This window comes from Mirounga angustirostris, unplaced genomic scaffold, assembly GCF_029215605.1.
Source record: "Mirounga angustirostris isolate CCGP_5_RB_7025 unplaced genomic scaffold, mMirAng1.0.hap1 SCAF_10, whole genome shotgun sequence".
Taxonomy (NCBI): Eukaryota; Metazoa; Chordata; class Mammalia; order Carnivora; family Phocidae; genus Mirounga; species Mirounga angustirostris.
Genome location: NW_026991718.1, coordinates 114,608,217 through 114,629,288, shown reverse-complemented (window position 1 = coordinate 114,629,288; position 21,072 = coordinate 114,608,217). Strand labels below are relative to the sequence as shown.

The window sequence follows — 21,072 nt, the reverse complement described above, 5'->3', positions numbered from 1 at the left end:
GTGTACTTCAAAAGTGTGAATTTTATAATATATGAATTATATCTAAAAAAATGGGGAAAAGTTGTGAATAACTTCATGCTAATAAATCTTAAAGCTTCATCAAATTAACATTTTTCTTGAAAACATAGTTTAACCAAAACTGATTTAAGGAAACTTGAAAAATCTGTAACTATTTAAGAAATTGAAAGAATTAAAAATTTGTCTCCCTATGAATCAATTTGTATAACTCACAGGCCCAGATAGTTTTCCAGGTGAGTTTACTAAACATTTAAAGAACAGGGGCGCCTGGATGGCTCAGTCATTAAGCGTCTGCCTTCAGCTCAGGTCATGATCCCAGGATCTTGGGATCGAGCCCCGCATCGGGCTCCCTGCTCAGCGAGAAGCCTGCTTCTCCCTCTCCTACTCCCCCTGCTTGTGTTCCCTCTCTCGCTGTGCCTCTCTCTCTCAAATAAATAAATAAAATCTTAAAAAAAAAAACCAAAAAAAACAGATACAGATATTCTTCCAGAGCATAAACAAAGAAGAAAGAAGCTTTCCAGCTCTTTTTTGAAGTTATTTTAATCTTGATGCCAAAAATCAAAGAGACATGAAGAGAGGATAATATATTTTCACTTATTAATATGGATGTTAAATCCTAAAAGTCTAATAGTATCAGAAATGGAAAGATGTGGAACAAGAGTAGTTCTCAAACTGCTAGTTGGAATATAAATTCGCATAATGACTTTCTTTTTCCACCTTTTTTTTTTTTTTTAAGATTTTATTTATTTATTTGAGAGAGAGAATGAGATAGAGAGCATGAGAGGGGGGAGGGTCAGAGAGAGAAGCAGACTCCCTGCTGAGCAGGGAGCCCGACGTGGGACTCGATCCCGGGACTCCAGGATCATGACCTGAGCCGAAGGCAGTCGCTTAACCAACTGAGCCACCCAGGCACCCTCCACCTTTTTTTAAGTTTATTTAAGAAATCTCTACACCCACCCGTGGGGCTTGAACTCATGACCCCGAGATCTAGAATCTCACACTCCTCCCACTGAGCCAGCCAGGCACCCCTGGCATAATCACTTTTGAGAACAGTTTGCCAATATCTCGTAAAATGGAAGAAGCTTTTATACTTAAAACCTAGGAATTCTAAGTATATAGTCTAAAGACATGTCCACAAGAATACATGACATTGCAAAATTGTAAGAATGAAAATTGGGGCAGGGGGTGGGAGAACCTTAACTGTTCATTAGCAGAGTGAATGTATGGGTTCCATAAAATGGATCACCATTATAGCAGTCAAGATGGATGGATCTCAAAAGGTAATATTAAGTGAAAAGGGAAACTGAAGAAGACAGAGTATGATGCCACTTATACAAAGATTAAAAGCATACCAAAAATGCTATGTGGTTTACCTACATATGTAATAAAGATAAACATGCACGGAACTATTAATGCCAATTATAAGGTAAGAGAGGAAGTGCAATGAGATTGGGAAGGAGTAGGGGGCTTCTGCTGTATCTCCATATGTATCTGAATGGAATGGGGCAAAATGTTAACAAGGTAGATGATTGGTACAGAAATTTTCCATACCTTTTTATATTCTTGAAATATTTTATTTACAAACAAATGTTGTACCAGTTCCAGTACTCTATTCTAGGGATTTTCTTTTTCCTTTAGGACTAATAAGGATGACCAGCCCTGCCACGGTTATGATACCCCAGAGTGTAAATGTGTCATCTTCCTTGATGGCACCAGGCCCCAATTCAGAGCTGCAGCCCAGGACTCCTCGCCCTGCTTCTCAGTCAGGTAATGACCTCTCCAATCTTTGTGGCTTGAAGAGGCTGGAACTCTTTGCAGAGTTTTCATTACAAAATTAATCTATCTCTGGTATCAAATTCCTAACTGCCCAACTTAAATGCCATCTTCTTTACAAAATCTTCCCTATTTCTTCAAGCTAAAAGTCAGCATTTCCTTCTCAGAACTTCTCATTCTCTTATCAGTTATAACCTAACATTCCTAAAAATGCATTCCTTTGGCTACATACTTCATGGCAGAGAATTCTATAATAAATTTGGTAAGCGCAGCATGCTTTATCCTCCCTCCTAGAGATTCACAATTGACCTATTGGAGGCACTGAACGTCCTGCAGTGAAGAAACCTGTCTAAGCTGGTTAGGTTCAGTTGTTTTCCAAACCTAATTGACCATGTTTAATTTTGTTTTCTTATAATGCTAATGAACGTAGATCTCCAGGATACGCTTTGGAAAATACTGCTCTCCACAGTTTACGTTTGGCTCTTCTATCCACTTTTGAACCATAAGCTCTTTCTAGACAACACTCATCTTTCCGTGATCTTGGCATGTCGCTTTGTATAGAAGGTGGTCACAAACATCTCATTGAAGGTGCCAGGGGATTTATTACTGCTATAGGATCTAGATTGCAGTAATTTAATTATTGCTTTGTTAACTGTCTTTAAACAGATGCAATGGATCCACTCCTCTCTGGGCTCCATATACAGCCGCAGAATCACCCCTCAGGATCTTTAGCTCCCCCGCACCACCCAATGCAGCCTGTGCCCGTGACCAGACAGATGAACCCAGCTAACTTTCCCCAGCTGCAGCAGCAGCAGCAGCAGCAGCAGCAGCAGCTACAGGCAAGACCCCCACAGCAGCAGCAGCAGCAGCAGCAGCCACAGGGAATTCGACCCCAGTTCACTGCCCCAACTCAGGTGCCTGTTCCTCCAGGCTGGAACCAGCTGCCCTCTGGAGCCCTTCAGCCTCCTCCGGCCCAGGGTTCTCTGGGCACAATGACTGCAAGCCAAGGGTGGAAGAAGGCTCCCTTGCCTGGCCCAATGCAACAGCAACTCCAGGCAAGACCATCCTTAGCCACGGTACAGACACCTTCCCACCCTCCCCCTCCATATCCCTTTGGCAGCCAGCAAGCCTCACAAGCCCATACAAACTTTCCTCAGATGAGCAACCCAGGCCAGTTCACAGCTCCTCAGATGAAGAGCTTGCAGGGAGGGCCCTCCAGGGTCCCAACCCCCCTGCAGCAGCCCCACCTCACCAACAAGTCTCCTGCCTCTTCGCCCTCCTCCTTCCAGCAGGGATCCCCTGCATCCTCCCCAACGGTTAACCAAACTCAGCAGCAGATGGGACCAAGGCCACCTCAAAATAACCCACTTCCCCAGGGATTTCAGCAGCCCGTCAGCTCTCCTGGTCGGAATCCTATGGTTCAACAGGGAAATGTGCCACCTAACTTCATGGTGATGCAGCAGCAACCACCAAACCAGGGGCCACAGAGTTTACATCCAGGCCTAGGAGGTGAGGAACCCTGAAGCTATTTGTTTTGGTAAACTTACTGGAGATAGATCTTAGTAGAACTTCAATATTTAGAGTTAATGGAGGGAGGATGTAATTATTTGGCTTTGTGGATATAGTGGTAACACTTAATAACTTATTTAACTTGATACATTATGCAGCATCTTACTGGTTACATTTAAGCTAGCCCTCTGGATAAAAATGAAGGTAACTACATACAATATAGAGATTTCCATTTTGTTTTTTAAATTATTTTTGCTTGATCTTGGACTAGTAAATTAGGATGTCCAGAAGAAACATGCATTGTATTAACTTAAACTGCTCAGCTGTTGGGGAAAAAAAAAAAAAAAGATCATGCAGTAGAGCAAAAATGAAAAAAATATAGGGTCTTTTGGGGAAAAGTCCCTTCAACTTTCCAATTTTGATAATCTTAATAAAGTAGTAAGCATGGTATTTGTTAAATTTGATTAAAGTGTTAAAGGGGATTAAGTTCAGAAATCATTGACTTTTATAGTTTTATAATGCCAATGCCTGCTCCTTAGAGAGGGAATTCCACCAGTTATACCTAAAGGAGATTTATTTATTTATTTTGTAAGGTGCCTCTTGTATGAAGAAAAAGCAATGGAGCTTAATGTGTGAGAGGTAAAACGATTACAGTAAAACTTATCCATCTCCATGTTTATTATTTATTCTTATTAATCATTGATCTAGTGCACATGAATGTGCTTGGAGCTTTTCAGTAAGGTATAGAGAGTGTCAGTAATACTGTCATCTGATAAACATGTCCCCACCAAAAGACACCCATTGCCTACCCAGAAAAAAACCCTTGCATCTTTAGTGCAACATAGCAAAGGCATGTTCTCATGGTTTCTGGTGAAATTAAGTTGCTCATCAGTCTTTTCACTCTCTTGTAATTAATTTTGCTGACTTGCAGGCTATAATATTTGAATCCTAAGAAGTTTTTAGAAAATGCAAGGATGTTTCATCTCCAAACTTCACTGTTCTGGGCATCTAGCCCTGAGTGGAAGCTGGGTAGTCCCTCCTGCAAATGTGATTACTGATTTAATTACAGTGGAAGCATGCAAATGGGGACTTGTCACTGCTAAAGAAAGGACAAATGCATATTTGTCTACAAAGTGTTTTTCAGGACATTGAAATTTGGTCCTTAAAAATAAGTGGGCGAGTACAAATTTTTAAGTGAGCTCTTAGGTCTTGATGCTTTCATAGAGCAGATGATGTGCTCACCTAGGTGATCTGGCCACATCAAGGCCTATGCTATAAACAATGAGTGGGTTCTGAGATCCTCCTTCTTACAGATCCTTTTTCTGAAATTAAACCTTCCTATAAAAGGAAGTAATACCTTCATAAGATTCCATTAGAGCATGGCTTTTGGTACCATAGCTGTCGGAATTACAGCAAACCTTAAAAGGGGAGGCATGATGATAATTTAATATTGCCTCACTTTGGAGCTCCTGTGGATTGTTTCTAATCTCCTATCTCTTCCCAAGAGATAAGCACAATACTGGGGGAAATTTTCCACAAGAGAGATTGTCATCCATTTCCTTCAATGGAAAAAAAATATCACCTATCATTAATATCAGGACCCAGCTCTTTGTTTTATAGTATTTCTGATCAATTTGTTTGAATATGAAAGAATTTAGCATATTCCTTTGGTGCCTGTGTTAAAGTATGTAAAGCTTTGGGGTCTGTTGTATTATAGTGAAAAGTGAGCCCTAAACCTTGCTGTGACGTGGCCTCAGATCACATTTAGGGAGCAGATTGCCATCTCTTCCTTGGCATGTTCTAAGTGTAAATTTTTTAGTATTTCTTTTTCATTTTGACAATGCTCATGTAAGAGATTGTGTTGATTTTTTTAACCATCTTTCCCAACCTTATTATTAAAGATCCTACCAGTGTGACAGAGAGCTAAGCCAGTGGAGACTTCATGCAGCTCATCCTTCCTTATTCATTCCACATCTAAGCAAGAGTATAAATTTGCTAGGTAACTGCCTTACTCATTGTTTTCTATTAAGGAATGCCTAAACGCCTCCCACCTGGCTTCTCAGCAGGACAGGCCAATCCGAACTTTATGCAAGGTCAGGTGCCTTCGACCACAGCAACCACCCCTGGGAATTCAGGAGCCCCCCAGCTGCAAGCAAATCAAAATGTCCAGCATGCAGGTTTGTTTTCTGTGCTTTATTCAGCCAGCATTTATTGAACATTGTGTGCTAGATACCATGATAGACAATAAAAATATACAGATAAATGTAAGTCCTTGTCCTTCCCCTTAATCTCAAACCAAAATTATTCTTTCAGGGCAATAACTGATACAGCAAATGTAGAGTACAGTGTCTTGGGATCCTAAAAACACCTAAGGAAAGAAAATGAAACGAGTTTGAGCAGGGATCAGCATTTATTTTTTCCTTACTGTAAAGGACTCCAGATAGTAAATATTTTAGGCTTTGCAGATTATATGGTCTCTATTGCAACTACTTAACTCTGCTGTCATAGCACAAAAGTAGCCATAAACAGTAGGACAGATGAGCATGGCAGTGTTCCAAACACTGTTTATTTAGAAACTGGCTGTTGATTTGGCCCATGGGCCATAGTTTGCCAGCTCCCGAGTTAATAAAAGGGCAAAAGACATTTCTGGAAAAGGAAACTATAGGTACGGAAGCACAGAGGCACATGGCATTTTGGGGGAACTGCAACTTTTTAAGTCTCTCTATAGTACACGTTAGCTTTGTTTATGCAGAATGTTTAAATTCTAGTTTACAGTGTGGTGTTTGAAGACCAGACTTCAATCAGTATAGATTTAATGCCAACAGTGTATTGTATATAAGAAGAAATTTTGGAGAAGAAATAGGATGGAGCAGAATGGCTAAAAAGAATTTGTAAAAGCAGTGTTATATATGCCCAGACTTTGTGTTCCTGGTTACTTAGGTACCACATGACTAATCTTACCCTTTCTCATTTAGGCAGTTTGGACTGAAGTAGCACAGTTAGTTTCTTTGGAGAACTCCCCATTCCCCACTTGGAGTTAATTTAGTTATGTGGTTCCAACTTTAATTGTGAATCACTAAGGAACAAGAAAGTTCTAACTACCTCTTAAAGGGTGAGAGAAGAGTATGACAAACTACTTGGCTTTCTCCATCTGCTAATGCAAAACTGCATTCCTGAGTTTTGTGAATTCATGAGTTTTGTAGGAAGTTATAAAACAGTGATAAAATCATTCATAATTCTTCCACCCAAGCACCAGCTATTTCTTTTTATGTGGTGCCTTCCACATGCACATATTGTTTAGATTTCCCCATTTATCCTAAGATAGTTCTACTCTTGTCTCTCATTTTCTGTTCTTTTACCCTACTTTATTTCTCTTGTAAGCTTTTACTTTTTTTAATTTTCTTTTATTATGTTATGTTAATCACCATACATTACATCATTAGTTTTTGATGTAGTGTTCCATGATTCATTGTTTTTGTATCACACCCAGTGCTCCATTCAATATGTGCCCTCTTTAATACCCATCACCAGGCTAACCCATCCCCCCAACCCCCTCCCCTCTAGAACCCTCAGTTTGTTTCTCAGAGTCCATAGTCTCTCGTGGTTCGTCTCCCCCTCCGATTTCCCCCCCTTCATTTTTCCCTTCCTACTATCTTCTTTTTTTTTTTTAACATATAATGTATTATTTGTTTCAGAGATATAGGTCTGTGATTCATCAGTCTTACACAATTCATAGCGCTCACCATAGCACATACCCTCCCCAATGTCTATCACCCAGCCACCCCATCCCTCCCACCTCCACCACTCCGGCAACCCTCAGTTTGTTTCCGGAGATTAAGAATTCCTCATATCAGTGAGATCATATGATACATGTCTTTCTCTGATTGACTTATTTCACTTAGCATAAATAATACCCTCTAGTTCCATCCACGACGATGCACATGGCAAGATGTCGTGTTTTTTTGATGACTGCATAATATTCTATTGTATATATATATACACCACATCTTCTTTATCCATTCATCTGTTGATGGACATCTTGGCTCTTTCCATAGTTTGGCTTTTGTGGACATTGCTGCTGTAAACATTGGGGTACACGTACCCTTTCGGATCACTACATTTGTATCTTTGGGGTAAATACCCAGTAGTGCAATTGCTGGGTCATAGGGTAGCTCTATTTTCAACTTTTTGAGGAACCTCCGTACTGTTTTCCAGAGTGGCTGCACCAGCTTGCATTCCCAACAACAGCATAGGAGGGTTCCCCTTTCTCTGCATCCTCGCCAACATCTGTCATTTCCGGACTTGTTAATTTTAGCCATTCTGACTGGTGTGAGGTGGTATCTCATTGAGGTTTTGATTTGGATTTCCCTGATGGCAAGCGATGTTGAGCACTTTTCCATGTGTCTGTTAGCCATTTGGATTTCTTTGGAAAAATGTCTGTTCATGTCTTCTGCCCATTTCTTGATTGGATCATTTGTTCTTTGGGTGTTGAGTTTGGTAAGTTCTTTGTAGATTTTGGATACTAGCCCTTTATCTGATACGTCATTTGCAAATATCTTCTCCCATTCTGTCGGTTGTCTTTGGTTTTGTTGACTGTTTTCTTTGCTGTGCAAAAGCTTGTTATCTTGATGAAGTCCTGATAGTTCATTTTTGCCCTTGCTTCCCTTGCCTTTGGTGATGTTTTAGGAAGAAGTTGCTGAGGCTGAGGTCGAAGAGGTTGCTGCCTGTGTTCTCCTCTAGGATTTTGATGGACTCTTGTCTCAAATTTAGGTCTTTCATCCCTTTTGAGTCTATTTTTATGTGTGGTGTAAGGAAATGGTCCAGTTTCATTCTTCTGCATGTGGCTGTCCAATTTTCCCAACACGATTTGTTGAAGAGACTGTCTTTTTTCCATTGGACATTCTTTCCTGCTTTGTTTAAATTAGTTGACCATAGAGTTGAGGGTCCATTTCTGGGCTCTCTATTCTGTTCCATTGATCTATGTCTGTTTTTGTGCCAGTACCATACTGTCTTGATGATTACAGCTTTGTAATGGAGCTTGATGTCTGGAATTGGGATGCCACCAGCTTTGCTTTTCTTTTTCAACATTCCTCTGGCTATTCGGGGTCTTTTCTGGTTCCATACAACTTTTAGGATTATTTGTTCCATTTCTTTAAAAAAAGTTGATGGTATTTTGATAGGGATTGCATTAAATATGTAGATTGCTCTAGGTAGCATTGACATCTTCACAATATTTGTTCTTCCAGTCCATGAGCATGGAACATTTTTCCATTTCTTTGTGTCTTCCTCAATTTCTTTCATGAGTATTTTATAGTTTTCTGAGTACAGATTCTTTGCCTCTTTGGTTAAATTTATTCCTAGGTATCTTATGGTTTTGGGTGCAATTGTAAATGGTATTGACTCCTTAATTTCTCTTTCTTCTGTCTTCTTGATGGTGTATAGGAATGCCACTGATTTCTGTGCACTGATTTTATATCCTGCCACTTTACTGAATTCCTGTATGAGTTCTAGCAGTTTTGGGGTGGAGTCTTTTGGGTTTTCCACATAAAGTATCATATCATCTGCAAAGAGTGAGAGTTTGACTTCTTCTTTGCCGATTTGGATGCCTTTTATTTCTTTTTGTTGTCTGATTGCTGTGGCTAGGACTTCTAGTACTATGTTGAATAGCAGCGGTGATAATGGACATCCCTGCCGTTTTCCTGACCTTAGGGGGAAAGCTCTCAGTTTTTCCCCATTGAGAATGATATTCACTGTGGGTTTTTCATGGATGGCTTTTACGATATTGAGGTATGTACCCTCTATCCCTACACTCTGAAGAGTTTTAATCAAAAAAGGATGCTGTACTTTGTCAAATGCTTTTTCTGCATCTATTGAGAGGATCATATGGTTCTTGTTATTTCTTTTATTAATGTATTGTATCACATTGATTGATTTGCGGATGTTGAACCACCTTGCAGCCCAGGAATAAATCCCACTTGGTCGTGGTGAATAATCCTTTTAATGTACTGTTGGATTCTTTTGGCTACTATTTTGGTGAGAATTTTTGCATCCATGTTCATCAGGGATATTGGTCTGTAATTCTCGTTTTTGATGGGGTCTTTGTCTGATTTTGGGATCAAGGTAATGCTGGCCTCATAAAATGAGTTTGGAAGTTTTCCTTCCATTTCTATTTTTTGGAACAGTTTCAGAAGAATAGGTATTAATTCTTCTTTAAATGTTTGGTAGAATTCCCCTGGGAAGCGATCTGGCCCTGGGCTCTTGTTTGTTGGGAGATTTTTGATGACTGCTTCAATTTCCTTAGTGGTTATGGGTCTGTTCAGGCTTTCTATTTCTTCCTGGTTCAGTTTTGGTAGTTTATATATCTCTAGGAATGCATCCATTTCTTCCAGATTATCTAATTTGCTGGCATATAGTTGCTCATAATATGTTCTTGTAATTGTATTTCTTTGGTGTTGATTGTTATCTCTCCTCTTTCATTCATGATTTTATTTATTTGGGTCATTTCTCTTTTCTTTTTGATAAGTCTGGCCAGGGGTTTAGCAGTCTTATTAATTCTTTCAGAGAACCAGCTCCTAGTTTCATTGATCTGTTCTACTGTTCTTTTGGTTTCTATTTCATTGATTTCTGCTCTGATCTTTACTATTTCTCTTCTCCTGCTGGGTTTAGGCTTTATTTGCTGTTCTTTCTCCAGCTGCTTTAGGTGTAGGGTTAGTTGTGTATTTGAGACCTTTCTTGTTTCTTGAGAAAGGCTTGTATTGCTATATACTTTCCTCTTAGGACCACCTTTGCTGCATCCCAAAGATTTTGAACAGTTGTGTTTTCATTTTCATTTGTTTCCATGAATTTTTTAAATTCTTCTTTAATTTCCTAGTTGACCCATTCATTCTTTAGTAGGATGCTCTTTAGCCTCCATGTATTTGAGTTCTTTCCGAGTTTCCTCTTGTGATTGAGTTCTAGTTAGCACTGTGGTCCGAAAGCATTGTGGTCCGAAAATATGCAGGGAATGATCCCAGTCTTTTGGTACCGGTTGAGACCTGATTTGTGACCTAGGATGTGATCTATTCTGGAGAATGTTCCTTGGGCACTAGAGAAGAATGTGTATTCTGGGGTGCCTGGGTGGCTCAGTCGTTAAGCATCTGCCTTCGGCTCAGGTCATGATCCCTGGGTCCTGGGATCGAGCCCCGCATCGGGCTCCCTGCTCAGCGGGAAGCCTGCTTCTCCCTCTCCCACTCCCCCTGCTTGTGTTCCCTCTCTCGCTATCTCTCTGTCGAATAAATAAATAAAATCTTTAAAAAAAAAAAATGTGTATTCTGTTGCTTTGGGATGGAATGTTCTGAATATATCTGTGAAGTCCATTTGGTCCAGCGTGTCATTTAAAGTCTTTTATTTCCTTGTTGATCTTTTGCTTAGATGATCTGTCCTTTTCAATGAGGGGGGTGTTAAAGTCCCCTACTGTTATTGTATTGTTGTCAATGTGTTTCTTTGATTTTGTTATTAATTGGCTTATATAATTGGCTGCTCCCATGTTAGGGGCATAGATATTTACAATTGTTAGATCTTCTTGTTGGATAGACCCTTCAAGTATGATATAGTGCCCTTCCTCATCTCTTATTATAGTCTTTAGTTTAAAATCTAATTTGTCTGATAAAAGGATTGCCACCCCAGCATTCTTTTGATGTCCATTAGCATGGTAAATGGGTTTTCCACCCCCTCACTTTCAATCTGGAGGTGTCGTTGGGTCTAAAATGGGTCTCTTGCAGACAGCATATCGATGGGTCTTGTTTTTTTTTTTTTTTTTTTAAAGATTTTATTTATTTATTTGACAGAGAGAGACACAGCGAGAGAGGGAACACAAGCAGGGGGAGTGGGAGAGGGAGAAGCAGGCCTCCCGCGGAGCAGGGAGCCCGACGTGGGACTCAATCCCAGGACCCTGGGATCATGACCCGAGCCGAAGGCAGTCGCTTAACCAACTGAGCCACCCAGGCGCCCCAGGGTCTTGTTTTTTTATCCAATCTGATACCCTGTGTCTTTTGATTGGGGCATTTAGCCCATTTACATTCAGGGTAACTATTGAAAGATATGAATTTAGTGCCACTGTATTACCTGTAAGGTGACTGTGACTGTGTATTGTCCTTTCTGGTCTATGTTACTTTTAGGCTCTGTCTTTGCTTAGAGACCCCTTTCAATATTTCTTGTAGGGCTGGTTTTGTGTTTGCAAATTCTTTTAGCTTTTGTTTGTCCTGGAAGCTTTTTATCTCTCCTTCTATTTTCAGTGACAGCCTAGCTGGATATAGTATTCTTGGCTGCATATTTTTCTCATTTAGTGCTCTGAATATATCCTGCCAGTCCTTTCTGGCCTGCCAGGTCTCTGTGGATAGGTCTGCTTCCAATCTAATATTTCTACCATTGTAGGTTACAGACCTTTTGTCCCGAGCTACTTTCAGGATTTTCTCTTTATCTCTGAGACTTGTAAGTTTTACTATTAGATGTCAGGGTGTTGACCTATTTTTGTTGATTTTGAGGGGGGGTTCTCTGTGCTTCCTGGATTTTGATGCCTGTTTTCCTTCCCCAAATTAGGGAAATTCTCTGCTGTAATTTGTTCCAATATGTCTTCTGCCCCTCTCTCTCTTCTTCTTCTGGGATCCCAATTATTCTAATGTTGTTTCGTCTTACGGTATCACTTATCTCTCGAATTCTGCCCTTGTGATCCAGTAGTTGTTTATCTCTCTTTTTCTCAGCTTCTTTATTCTCCATCATTTGGTCTTCTATATCACTAGTTCTCTCTTCTGCCTCATTTATCCTAGCAGTTAGAGCCTCCTTTTTTTTTTTTTAAGTTTTTTTTTTTTTTTTTTTTTAAGATTTATTTATTTATTTGAGAGAGCGAGAATGAGAGAGAGTACATGAGAGAGGGGAGGGTCAGAGGGAGAAGCAGGCTCCTCGCTGAGCAGGGAGCCCGATGCGGGACTCGATCCCGGGACTCCAGGATCATGACCTGAGCCAAAGGCTATTTATTTATTTATTTAGGGAGCCTGGGTGGCTCAGTTGGTTAAACCACTGCCTTCAGCTCAGGTCATGATCCTGGAGTCCCGGGATCAAGTCCCGCGGGCTCCCTGCTCAGCGGGGAGCCTGCTTCGCCCTTTGACCCTCCCCCCTCTCATGCTCTCTCTCTCTATCTCATTCTCTCTCTCAAATAAATAAATAAAATCTTAAAAAAAAAGGTTTTATTTATTTATTTGACAGAGATACAGTGAGAGAGGAACACAAGCAGGGGGGAGTGGGAGAAGGAGAAGCAGGCTTCCCACCGAGCAGGGAGCCCGATGTGGGGCCTGATCCCAGGACCCTGGGATCATGATCCGAGCCAAAGGCAAACGCTTAACGACTGCGCCACTCAGGCGCCCCGAGCCTCCATTTTTTATTGCACCTCATTAATAGCCCTTTTGATTTTGACCTGGTTAGATTTTAGTTCTTTTATTTCTCCAGAAAGGGTTTCTCTAGATCTTCCATGCTTTTTTCAAGCCCATTTAGTATCTTTATAATCATCATTCTGAAATCTAGTTCCAACATCTTTCTAATGTCTGTATTGATTAGGTCCCTGGCAGTCGGTACTGCCTCTTGTTCTTTTTTTTGAGGTGAATTTTTCCTTCTAGTCATTTTGTCCAGAGGAGAGTAGATGAATGAGAGAACAAAATGCTAACAGGGTAACAACAACCTCAGAAAAATATACACTAAACAAATCAGAAGAGACCTTCCAGAAAGTGGTCGCTTTTCTGTTCAGAGAGTTGCTGCTATTCTTTTCTTTGACTTCCTGTTGAGTTCATAGGTATTCAGAATGGTTTGATACCTATGTAGCTGAATTCCTGGGACCAGACGAAATTTAGGTCTCCTATCCCTCCCCCATCTTGTTTCTCCCCCCCCCCCCCGAGCTTTTACTTCTTACTGAAAAAATTGCTTGTCTGTGTTATTGTCTCTTGCCAGCTCCAAAGAATCAGGGATTTGGTCTGTCTTGTTTATTTGATATTACCTTAGCACCAAAAGTGTCTTGTATATATTAGGTACTCAATAAATAATTTTTTTTTAAGATTTTATTTATTTATTTGACAGCGACACAGCGAGAGAGGGAACACAAGCAGGGGCAGTGGGAGAAGCAGGCTTCCCGCAGAGCAGGGAACCCGACGTGGGGCTCGAGCCCAAGACCCTGGGATCATGACCCAAGCTGAAAGCAGATGCTTAATGACTGAGCCACTCAGTCTCCCCTCAATAAATAATTACTGATCAAATGACTATACACTGGTATATTCAGTGTGTATAGTATATGCAATGGTCATGGAGTTCAAGTTAAGAGTTTATAAGCTAGGGGCACTTGGGTGGCTCAGTCAGTTGAGCATCCAACTCTTTATTTCACTTGCATCGTGGGATCGAGCCCCTTGCTGGGCGTGGAGCGTGCTTGGGATTCTCTCCCTCCCTCTGCCCCATTCCCCCATTCTGTCTCTCAAAAAAATAAAAACAAAATAAAAATCTTTTTAAAAAGTTTATAAGGCTGGTTTAGAAAATCTTCTTTGGGATTCAGAAAAATTTTGCATAATGTGAACAAGGGATAGTTTGTCCCCTGTCTCCCTGGCTGGAGTATGGACTGGTCTCACAACTTCATTATGGCTTCCACTTTCTAGTTCTCGCTTAAAAGTGACAAATAAAAGATAAAATTATCTAGAGGGTTATTCAGTAGAAAGGGGGATATAATGCAAGAAACTATAGGAAAATTCCAAAGACTCAACAGTAAGTAAACACTGCAGCAAGCTGACAGTGTCCTTGTCCAAATTAGAAATAACCGAGAAGACTAAGACATGTCCCATGTGATCCATCAGGGACTGCCACAGGGGAGGGTCAGTGAAGTTTTAACATCCCTTGTTAACTGTTCTCTGTCTGCAGCTTCTGGGTTTTTTGTCAGTTGTGTCCCACCAGAGGCTCAGCTTCCAGATCAGGATTAAATAATTTTTACCTGGGGCACCTGAGTGGCTCAGTTGGTTAAGCATCTGCCTTCAGCTCGGATCATGATCTTAGGGTACTGGGATCGAGCCCCGCATCAGGCTCCCTGCTCAGCGGGAGCCCGCTTCTCTCTCTTCTCCCCGCTCCTGCTCTCTCAGTCTTTCTCTCTCTCTTTCAAATAAATAAAATCTTTTTTTTGGTAAGATTTTTATTTATTTATTTGACAGAGACACAGCAAGAGAGGGAACACAAGTAGGGGGGCTGAGAGAGGGAGAAGCAGGCTTCCCGCTGAGCAGGGAGCCCGATGCAGGGCTTGATCCCAGGACCCTGGGATCATGACCTGAACCAAAGGTGGATGCTTAATGACTGAGCCACCCAGGCACCCCTAAATAAATAAAATCTTAAAAAATAATCATTTTTAGGGCGCCTGGGTGGTTCAGTTGGTTAAGCGACTGCCTTCGCCTCAGGTCATGATCCTGGAGTCCCGGGATCGAGTGCTGCATCGGGCTCCCTGCTCAGCAGGGAGTCTGCTTCTCCCTCTGATCCTTCCCCATCTCATGCTCTCTCTCTCTATCTCATTCTCTCTCTCAAATAAATAAATAAAATCTTTAAAAAATAATAATAATCATCATTTTTACCACATCGGGGCAGAGAAGACCTGTCCTCAGGAAGTATTAAGTGTTCTTTCTTTTCATGTGCAGCATCCAGGTACCACACACATAATCGTTGAGAGTCATTCCTTTTCCAGGAAGCATTTTTAAAATGTCTTCTCAACATTGTCAAGATTTTCCTAAGAGATTGCATCACATTCGTTGTTTCCTGGACTCATCTAAAGCAGAGCTTATTTCACTAGCCTACAGTGCTTTTCATTAACTTTTTTCACCTTAAAGTAGCTACATGTCATTTTTAAATAATGAGATGCTGCCTTTGTCTTTAATCTGAAACAAAGTAAACTATTGATCTTCAAAATGTTATCTTTAAGGTACCAAACAGAAGTAAAGAAACAATTTCCCCTTCTCTCCTATGGTCATTGAGAATGTAAACAATCATTCCCTTGTCATAGCTCCATACTTAGAAAAGCTACAGAAGGGGCGCCTGGGTGGCCCAGTTGGTTGAGCATCCGACTCTTGATTACAGCTTAGGTCATGATCTCAGGGTCCTGGGATTGAGGCCCACATCGGGTTCCACGCTCAGCAGAGAGTCTGCTTGAGGTTCTTTCTCCCTCTCTCTCTGCCCCTCCCTCCCTCCTTCCCTCTCTCTCTCCCTAAAATAAATAAATCTCACTCACTATATTAAAAAAAAAAAGGAAAGAAAAGAAAAGCCACAGAAAATATGTCAAGCACAGCATATTTGTTTTTGTTGGTCAGTGGACATGTGGGTTATAGGTGTTTTTCCAATTAATAATTTGAGTATCTTAATATCAATAAGATAAGACTATTTCTTTCTGAAACTGTCCTTTCTTTTTCTTTTTTTAGGTGGTCAAGGAGCTGGTCCTCCTCAAAACCAGATGCAGGTGTCCCACGGGCCACCAAATATGATGCAGCCCAGCCTCATGGGAATTCATGGCAACATGAACAGCCAGCAGGCTGGTAGTTCTGGGGTTCCTCAGGTGAACCTGGGCAACATGCAAGGCCAACCTCAGCAGGGCCCACCATCTCAGCTGATGAGCATGCACCAGCAGATTGTGCCCTCCCAGGGCCAGATGGTCCAGCAACAAGGAACCTTGAACCCTCAGAACCCTATGATCCTTTCAAGGGCCCAGCTTATGCCTCAGGGCCAGATGATGGTGAACCCTCAAAGCCAAAATCTTGGGCCCTCGCCCCAAAGGATGACCCCACCCAAGCAGATTCTTCCCCAGCAGGGCCCACAAATGATGGCACCACATAACCAGATGATGGGGCCTCAGGGGCAAGTTTTACTCCAACAGAACCCAATGATAGAGCAGATAATGACCAATCAGATGCAGGGGAATAAGCAACAGTTTAACACTCAGAACCAATCCAATGTCATGCCGGGACCAGCACAGATAATGAGGGGACCAACTCCAAACATGCAAGGAAACATGGTGCAGTTTACGGGACAGATATCAGGACAGATGCTGCCACAGCAAGGGCCCGTGAACAACAGTCCATCTCAGGTTATGGGGATTCAGGGGCAGGTCTTGCGACCACCAGGGCCCAGCCCACACATGGCCCAGCAGCATGGTGATCCTGCTACTACAGCAAACAATGATGTCAGTTTGTCTCAGATGCCTGATGTTAGCATGCAACAAAGCAACATGGTTCCCCCCCACGTGCAGGCCATGCAGGGAAACAGTGCCTCGGGAAACCACTTCTCAGGCCATGGGATGCCTTTCAATGCACCTTTCAGTGGAGCACCCAATGGAAATCAGATGTCCTGTGGTCAGAATCCAGGCTTCCCGGTCAATAAGGATGTCACACTAACAAGCCCATTGTTGGTCAACTTATTGCAGAGTGACATCTCTGCGGGCCATTTTGGGGTAAACAATAAGCAAAATAATACCAACGCAAATAAACCGAAGAAGAAGAAACCCCCTCGGAAGAAGAAAAATAGTCAGCAAGATCTAAAGTAGGTTGTGGTAGTTTCACCTCAAATCTTATTTATTTCTATGTGGACAACTTTTTTTGATGGAAGATTTTAAGCATATATAAAATTAGAACAATATGAAATCCCTCTGCTTCAACAGTTATCAATTCATAGTCTGTCTTGCCTTCCTCTCACCATTACTTTTTTGATTATTTTAAAGCAAATTGACTAAATATTTCAGTTCTATGTATCTCTGAAAGATAAAGATGGTTGGTTGTTTTTTTATGAACACACAGTATCATTAACATGTAGAAAAACTCATTCATATTCTCACATATTTAGACAATGTTCAAATTTCTCTAATTATCTTAATTTTTTTTTTATAGTTTGTTCATATAAGGATTCAGACAAGGTTTATACATTGCAGTTGACTGATATATGTCTCCCAGGGGGACTGTGGCACATAGAAACTGGAAAGTAGCCAGTGCTGCCACATTGCACCTCCACAAAGCACTTCAGGCTATTAGTGGCTGTTGGGGGAGCCAGAAAGGCCAAGTGTGTTTTAGAGATGAAAACAATTTATGGAGATTCCTTGCCGTCTCAAATAGAAATAGCTTTTGGGGGGCGCCTGGGTGGCTCAGTCGGTTAAGCTTCCGACTCTTAATCTCAGCTCAGGTCTTGATCTCAGGGTCGTGAGTTCAAGCTCCGTGCTGGGCTCTGCTGGGCATGGAGCCTACTGTAAAAAAAAAAAAAAGAAGAAAATAGTTTTTTATACAAATGCCTTTCCTTTAAAGGCTCTCCATTTTGTTTTTGTTTTTGTTTTTTTAAAAAAGGCTTTCCATCATCCCTAGAAGCTTAAAACCTCATTTTAGGTTGGTTGGACCTTTTAAATCAGTTACCCTTTAAGTGAAGGTTCTCCAGGTGAGTTCTTTTGCACTCACTTCCTTCCTTTTGCAGGAAGGAAAATTAATTTATATGTCATGTCTTGAAACTAAGTGTTAATAATCATATTTTTGGCTTTGATAAAATGTTTCCAGAAGGAGTATTGATTAAACTGGGTTTTCTGCCTTTAATCATAAAATTGGAATTCAGAGACATTTGTTAGTAGGGAATAGTGACTATTGAATCTAAAATGGGTTAATCAAAACAAATTGCTAGAACTGTAGAATAGGAGAGCTTTAGTTAAACAACCGTAAATGTTCAAAATAAAACCGACTGTCTCCATTCCTTCCCACAATATTTCCTTGATTGTACTCTAATATACCATATGCACTTGCTGCTTCTTGAATCTTACAAAAGTCTATAACTGTATATTAACAAACAATATTTTCCTGAATTCAGACCTAATAAGACCTTTAATTATCTAATTTTTCCAGTAGCTCTTTCTAAGTTAAATTCTTTACTGCTATCAACCTGCTATCCTGGGAGGATATTTATTCCTCCCAGTAGTCTAGGAGTAAAATTGCAAGGTTATTCAGTTGCCATTAGCATGCATTCTTGCTGTCTTCATGAGTCCTGAGGGAGATTGTGAAAAGGACCTTGTATAGCATCAGGGCTTCTAGGAAAGGGAGACAGTACGTCTAATAGGAAGAGCACCTGCTCCTAACTCTGTCAGTAGCTCACTGTGGAACCATGGGCCTCTTACACCTCTCTGGGCCTTTGTTTTCTCATCCATAACATGAGGTGGCTAGACCAGATACCTGAGATTTTTTTTTTTAGCAGTGCAGTTCCATGAAAGTAAAACCTACAGAATCCTTAAAATTTGAAGTGAGAGAGAAGTCATAGAGGGAACAAACTGATATAGGCATCTGGATGTGCTAAGGACCTGCTTCAAGTTCTAAATTTCCATGTGCTAGGACTTTTTAAAATGGATTTAAGGTAAGGCTTAGAAACTACACAGAATATAATGAGATCAAGTACGGTCTAAAAGTGGGTGACCAACATCAGGGCAAAGGGAAACTAAAGATAAGAAAGGTGCAGCTAGAAATAAGATTGTAAACCAAATGGATGCGAGCTGCTGGTTCTTTGGGAATTTGGGTATTAGTAATAACATTCTTTTCATTTCTTTTTCCCCTAGTAAAAATTCTAAGCTACAACCAGGTAAAAATGAAAGCATCCCAAAACCAACGGGGATGTCTGCAAATACTCATTCAGCAGAATTAATTAGCTTTGTTCTAGTATTCTCCGTTTTTCTTTGTTCTCTGAATACCATTTTTATCAGCCAGCCTACAACTTCTTGCAAGGTGTTGTGAATTATCCACAAAAAAAGAAATAATCTGGACTCCCCGATTGACCTTGATAACTACACCAAAGATAGTGTGGTTTCACAGAAACAGTACTTTATAATGTTGATAGCCCAAACTGTGATCAGGTTTTAAAACATCTAAGGGATGGATGATTAATGTGAAAATCATTATGTCAGAAATTTGTAGAAAGCACTTTGAGTAAATAGCCATACTATTAGATTAAGTAGATTTTATGTAATGAAATTGCTGGATTATTTCTATGCCAAATACTGAATATTTTATCAGACTAGAGAGATGTAAGTAATGATAAAGATGATAATGCAAACGTATTTTAGTTCTTCAGAAATAGGGGAGAGGTTAAGCTAGTTTCATGTATAAACTATGCAACTTACTCTTAAATGTGTAATTTATTTTTTAGTACCCCAGATACTCGCCCAGCTGGGCTGGAAGAGGCCGATCAGCAGCCATTGCCAGGAGAACAAGGAATTAACTTGGACAACTCGGGCCCTAAACTGCCAGAATTTTCAAACCGACCACCAGGTGATAAAATGTTAGCTAAAGATTATATACTTTTCATCATTTATACAGCAGTGCAAGGTTTCTTTTCAAGGAAACAGTAGTAGTTTATTTTGTCTCCTAACTAGGCTTCTTTAGAGATAAAGTGTGTCTGATATTTGGAAACTTTGCCTTGATATTAAGTAAAAATTTCAAATACAACTTCTGAAGCTTGTGTATTATGTCATATATACTGTTGACCCTTAAACAACACGGGTTTGAACTGCATGGGCCTACTTATATACAAATTTTTTCAATAAATACAGTACTATAAATGTATTCTCTTATTACTAACATTTTCTTTTCTCTAGCTTACTTTACTGTAAGAATACAATATATAGGGATGCCTGAGTGGCTCAGTCGGCTCTCTCTCTCTGACAAATAAATAAAATCTTAAAAAAAAAAAAAAGAATACAGTATATAATACATATAACACAAAATACATGTTAATGGAGTGTTTATGTTATCAGTAAGGCTTTCAGTCAGCAGGTAGGCTATTAGTATTTAAGTTTTGGAGGAGTCAAAAGTTATATGTGGATTTTCAACTGCATGGGGGGGGGTTGGTGTTCCTAACCCCCACATTGTTCAAGGGTTAACTGTATATATATGGCTTAGATTAGTCTTCATTATTTTAAGTCCTCAAAAAATCAGACTGAAATGTCAAGTGCCTCTTTATTCTTGTCAATATCGAGGTTCTAGTTGGCATCAAAATGGAATAAGATTAAATGGAAAGATGTTTTCACTCTAATCCTGCTTGCCTGCCTTTCTTGCAGCCTTTCCTACTAGGGTTTTCTCGAAGCAGAGAACAGGGTTTACAGTAAGATTTTTCTATAGCAGTTTTATTATGAATCTTTAAGCATAAAAACTATATGAGAGTAATAAAAAGACACTCATGTACCTACCACCCAACTGAATAATAAATAGGATCAGTATTGTTGAAGTCCCCTGTGTTATTCCCCTTTCTGACTATAAAATAATATTATCCTCTAAATGTTGAAAAGAAAAAAGCTCCTAAAATTCATTTATTCCAGCCTAGGTGTTGCAGAAGAACTAAGGCCAGTATCTCTATACTTGTTATTGTTGGCCTGAGCAGTGATTTGTAACCGTAGTCGCCTGTGACTCAGTTAAAGACACACGAGCCTGTTATACTCAGGTCACTCTCCCCTGTGTATACAAAAGATTATGTTTTGTTTTTTCCTCACTAGTTATTACACCTCCTTTTTGGCATGTAAATGCGAATGACATTATTTGGGGGATAAACTTTAATCCACCCTTAATTTATGTATTTTAAAAGTGAATCAAAAAAAGAAGTAAATACATCATGATGTCAGTACTTTGTGTTATTTATTACAAATTGTTTGGGCACACCACACTTGCAGTCAGTGAGTTGCAGCAGCAGAGTTGAGGCGGGGAGGTCACCAGTCTTGACAGGTATATCCAA

General features: G+C 40.3%; 1 protein-coding gene across 11 annotated transcripts in view; it reads left to right on the top strand.

The window, feature by feature from the left end:
* Positions 1–21,072, top strand: part of NCOA6 (nuclear receptor coactivator 6) — a 105,415-nt gene that overhangs the window by 61,502 nt on the left and 22,841 nt on the right. For 9 of the 11 annotated variants that reach the window (XM_045885645.3, XM_064573056.1, XM_064573055.1 and 6 more), the window contains 5 exons: positions 1,657–1,785; positions 2,458–3,300; positions 5,331–5,477; positions 15,759–16,872; positions 19,495–19,616. In XM_045885645.3, coding sequence (XP_045741601.2) covers positions 1,657–1,785; positions 2,458–3,300; positions 5,331–5,477; positions 15,759–16,872; positions 19,495–19,616 — 2,355 coding nt within the window. The remainder of the gene's footprint in view (positions 1–1,656; positions 1,786–2,457; positions 3,301–5,330; positions 5,478–15,758; positions 16,873–19,494; positions 19,617–21,072) is intronic. The other 2 variants (XM_054510064.2, XM_054510063.2) reach the window with 2 other exon arrangements.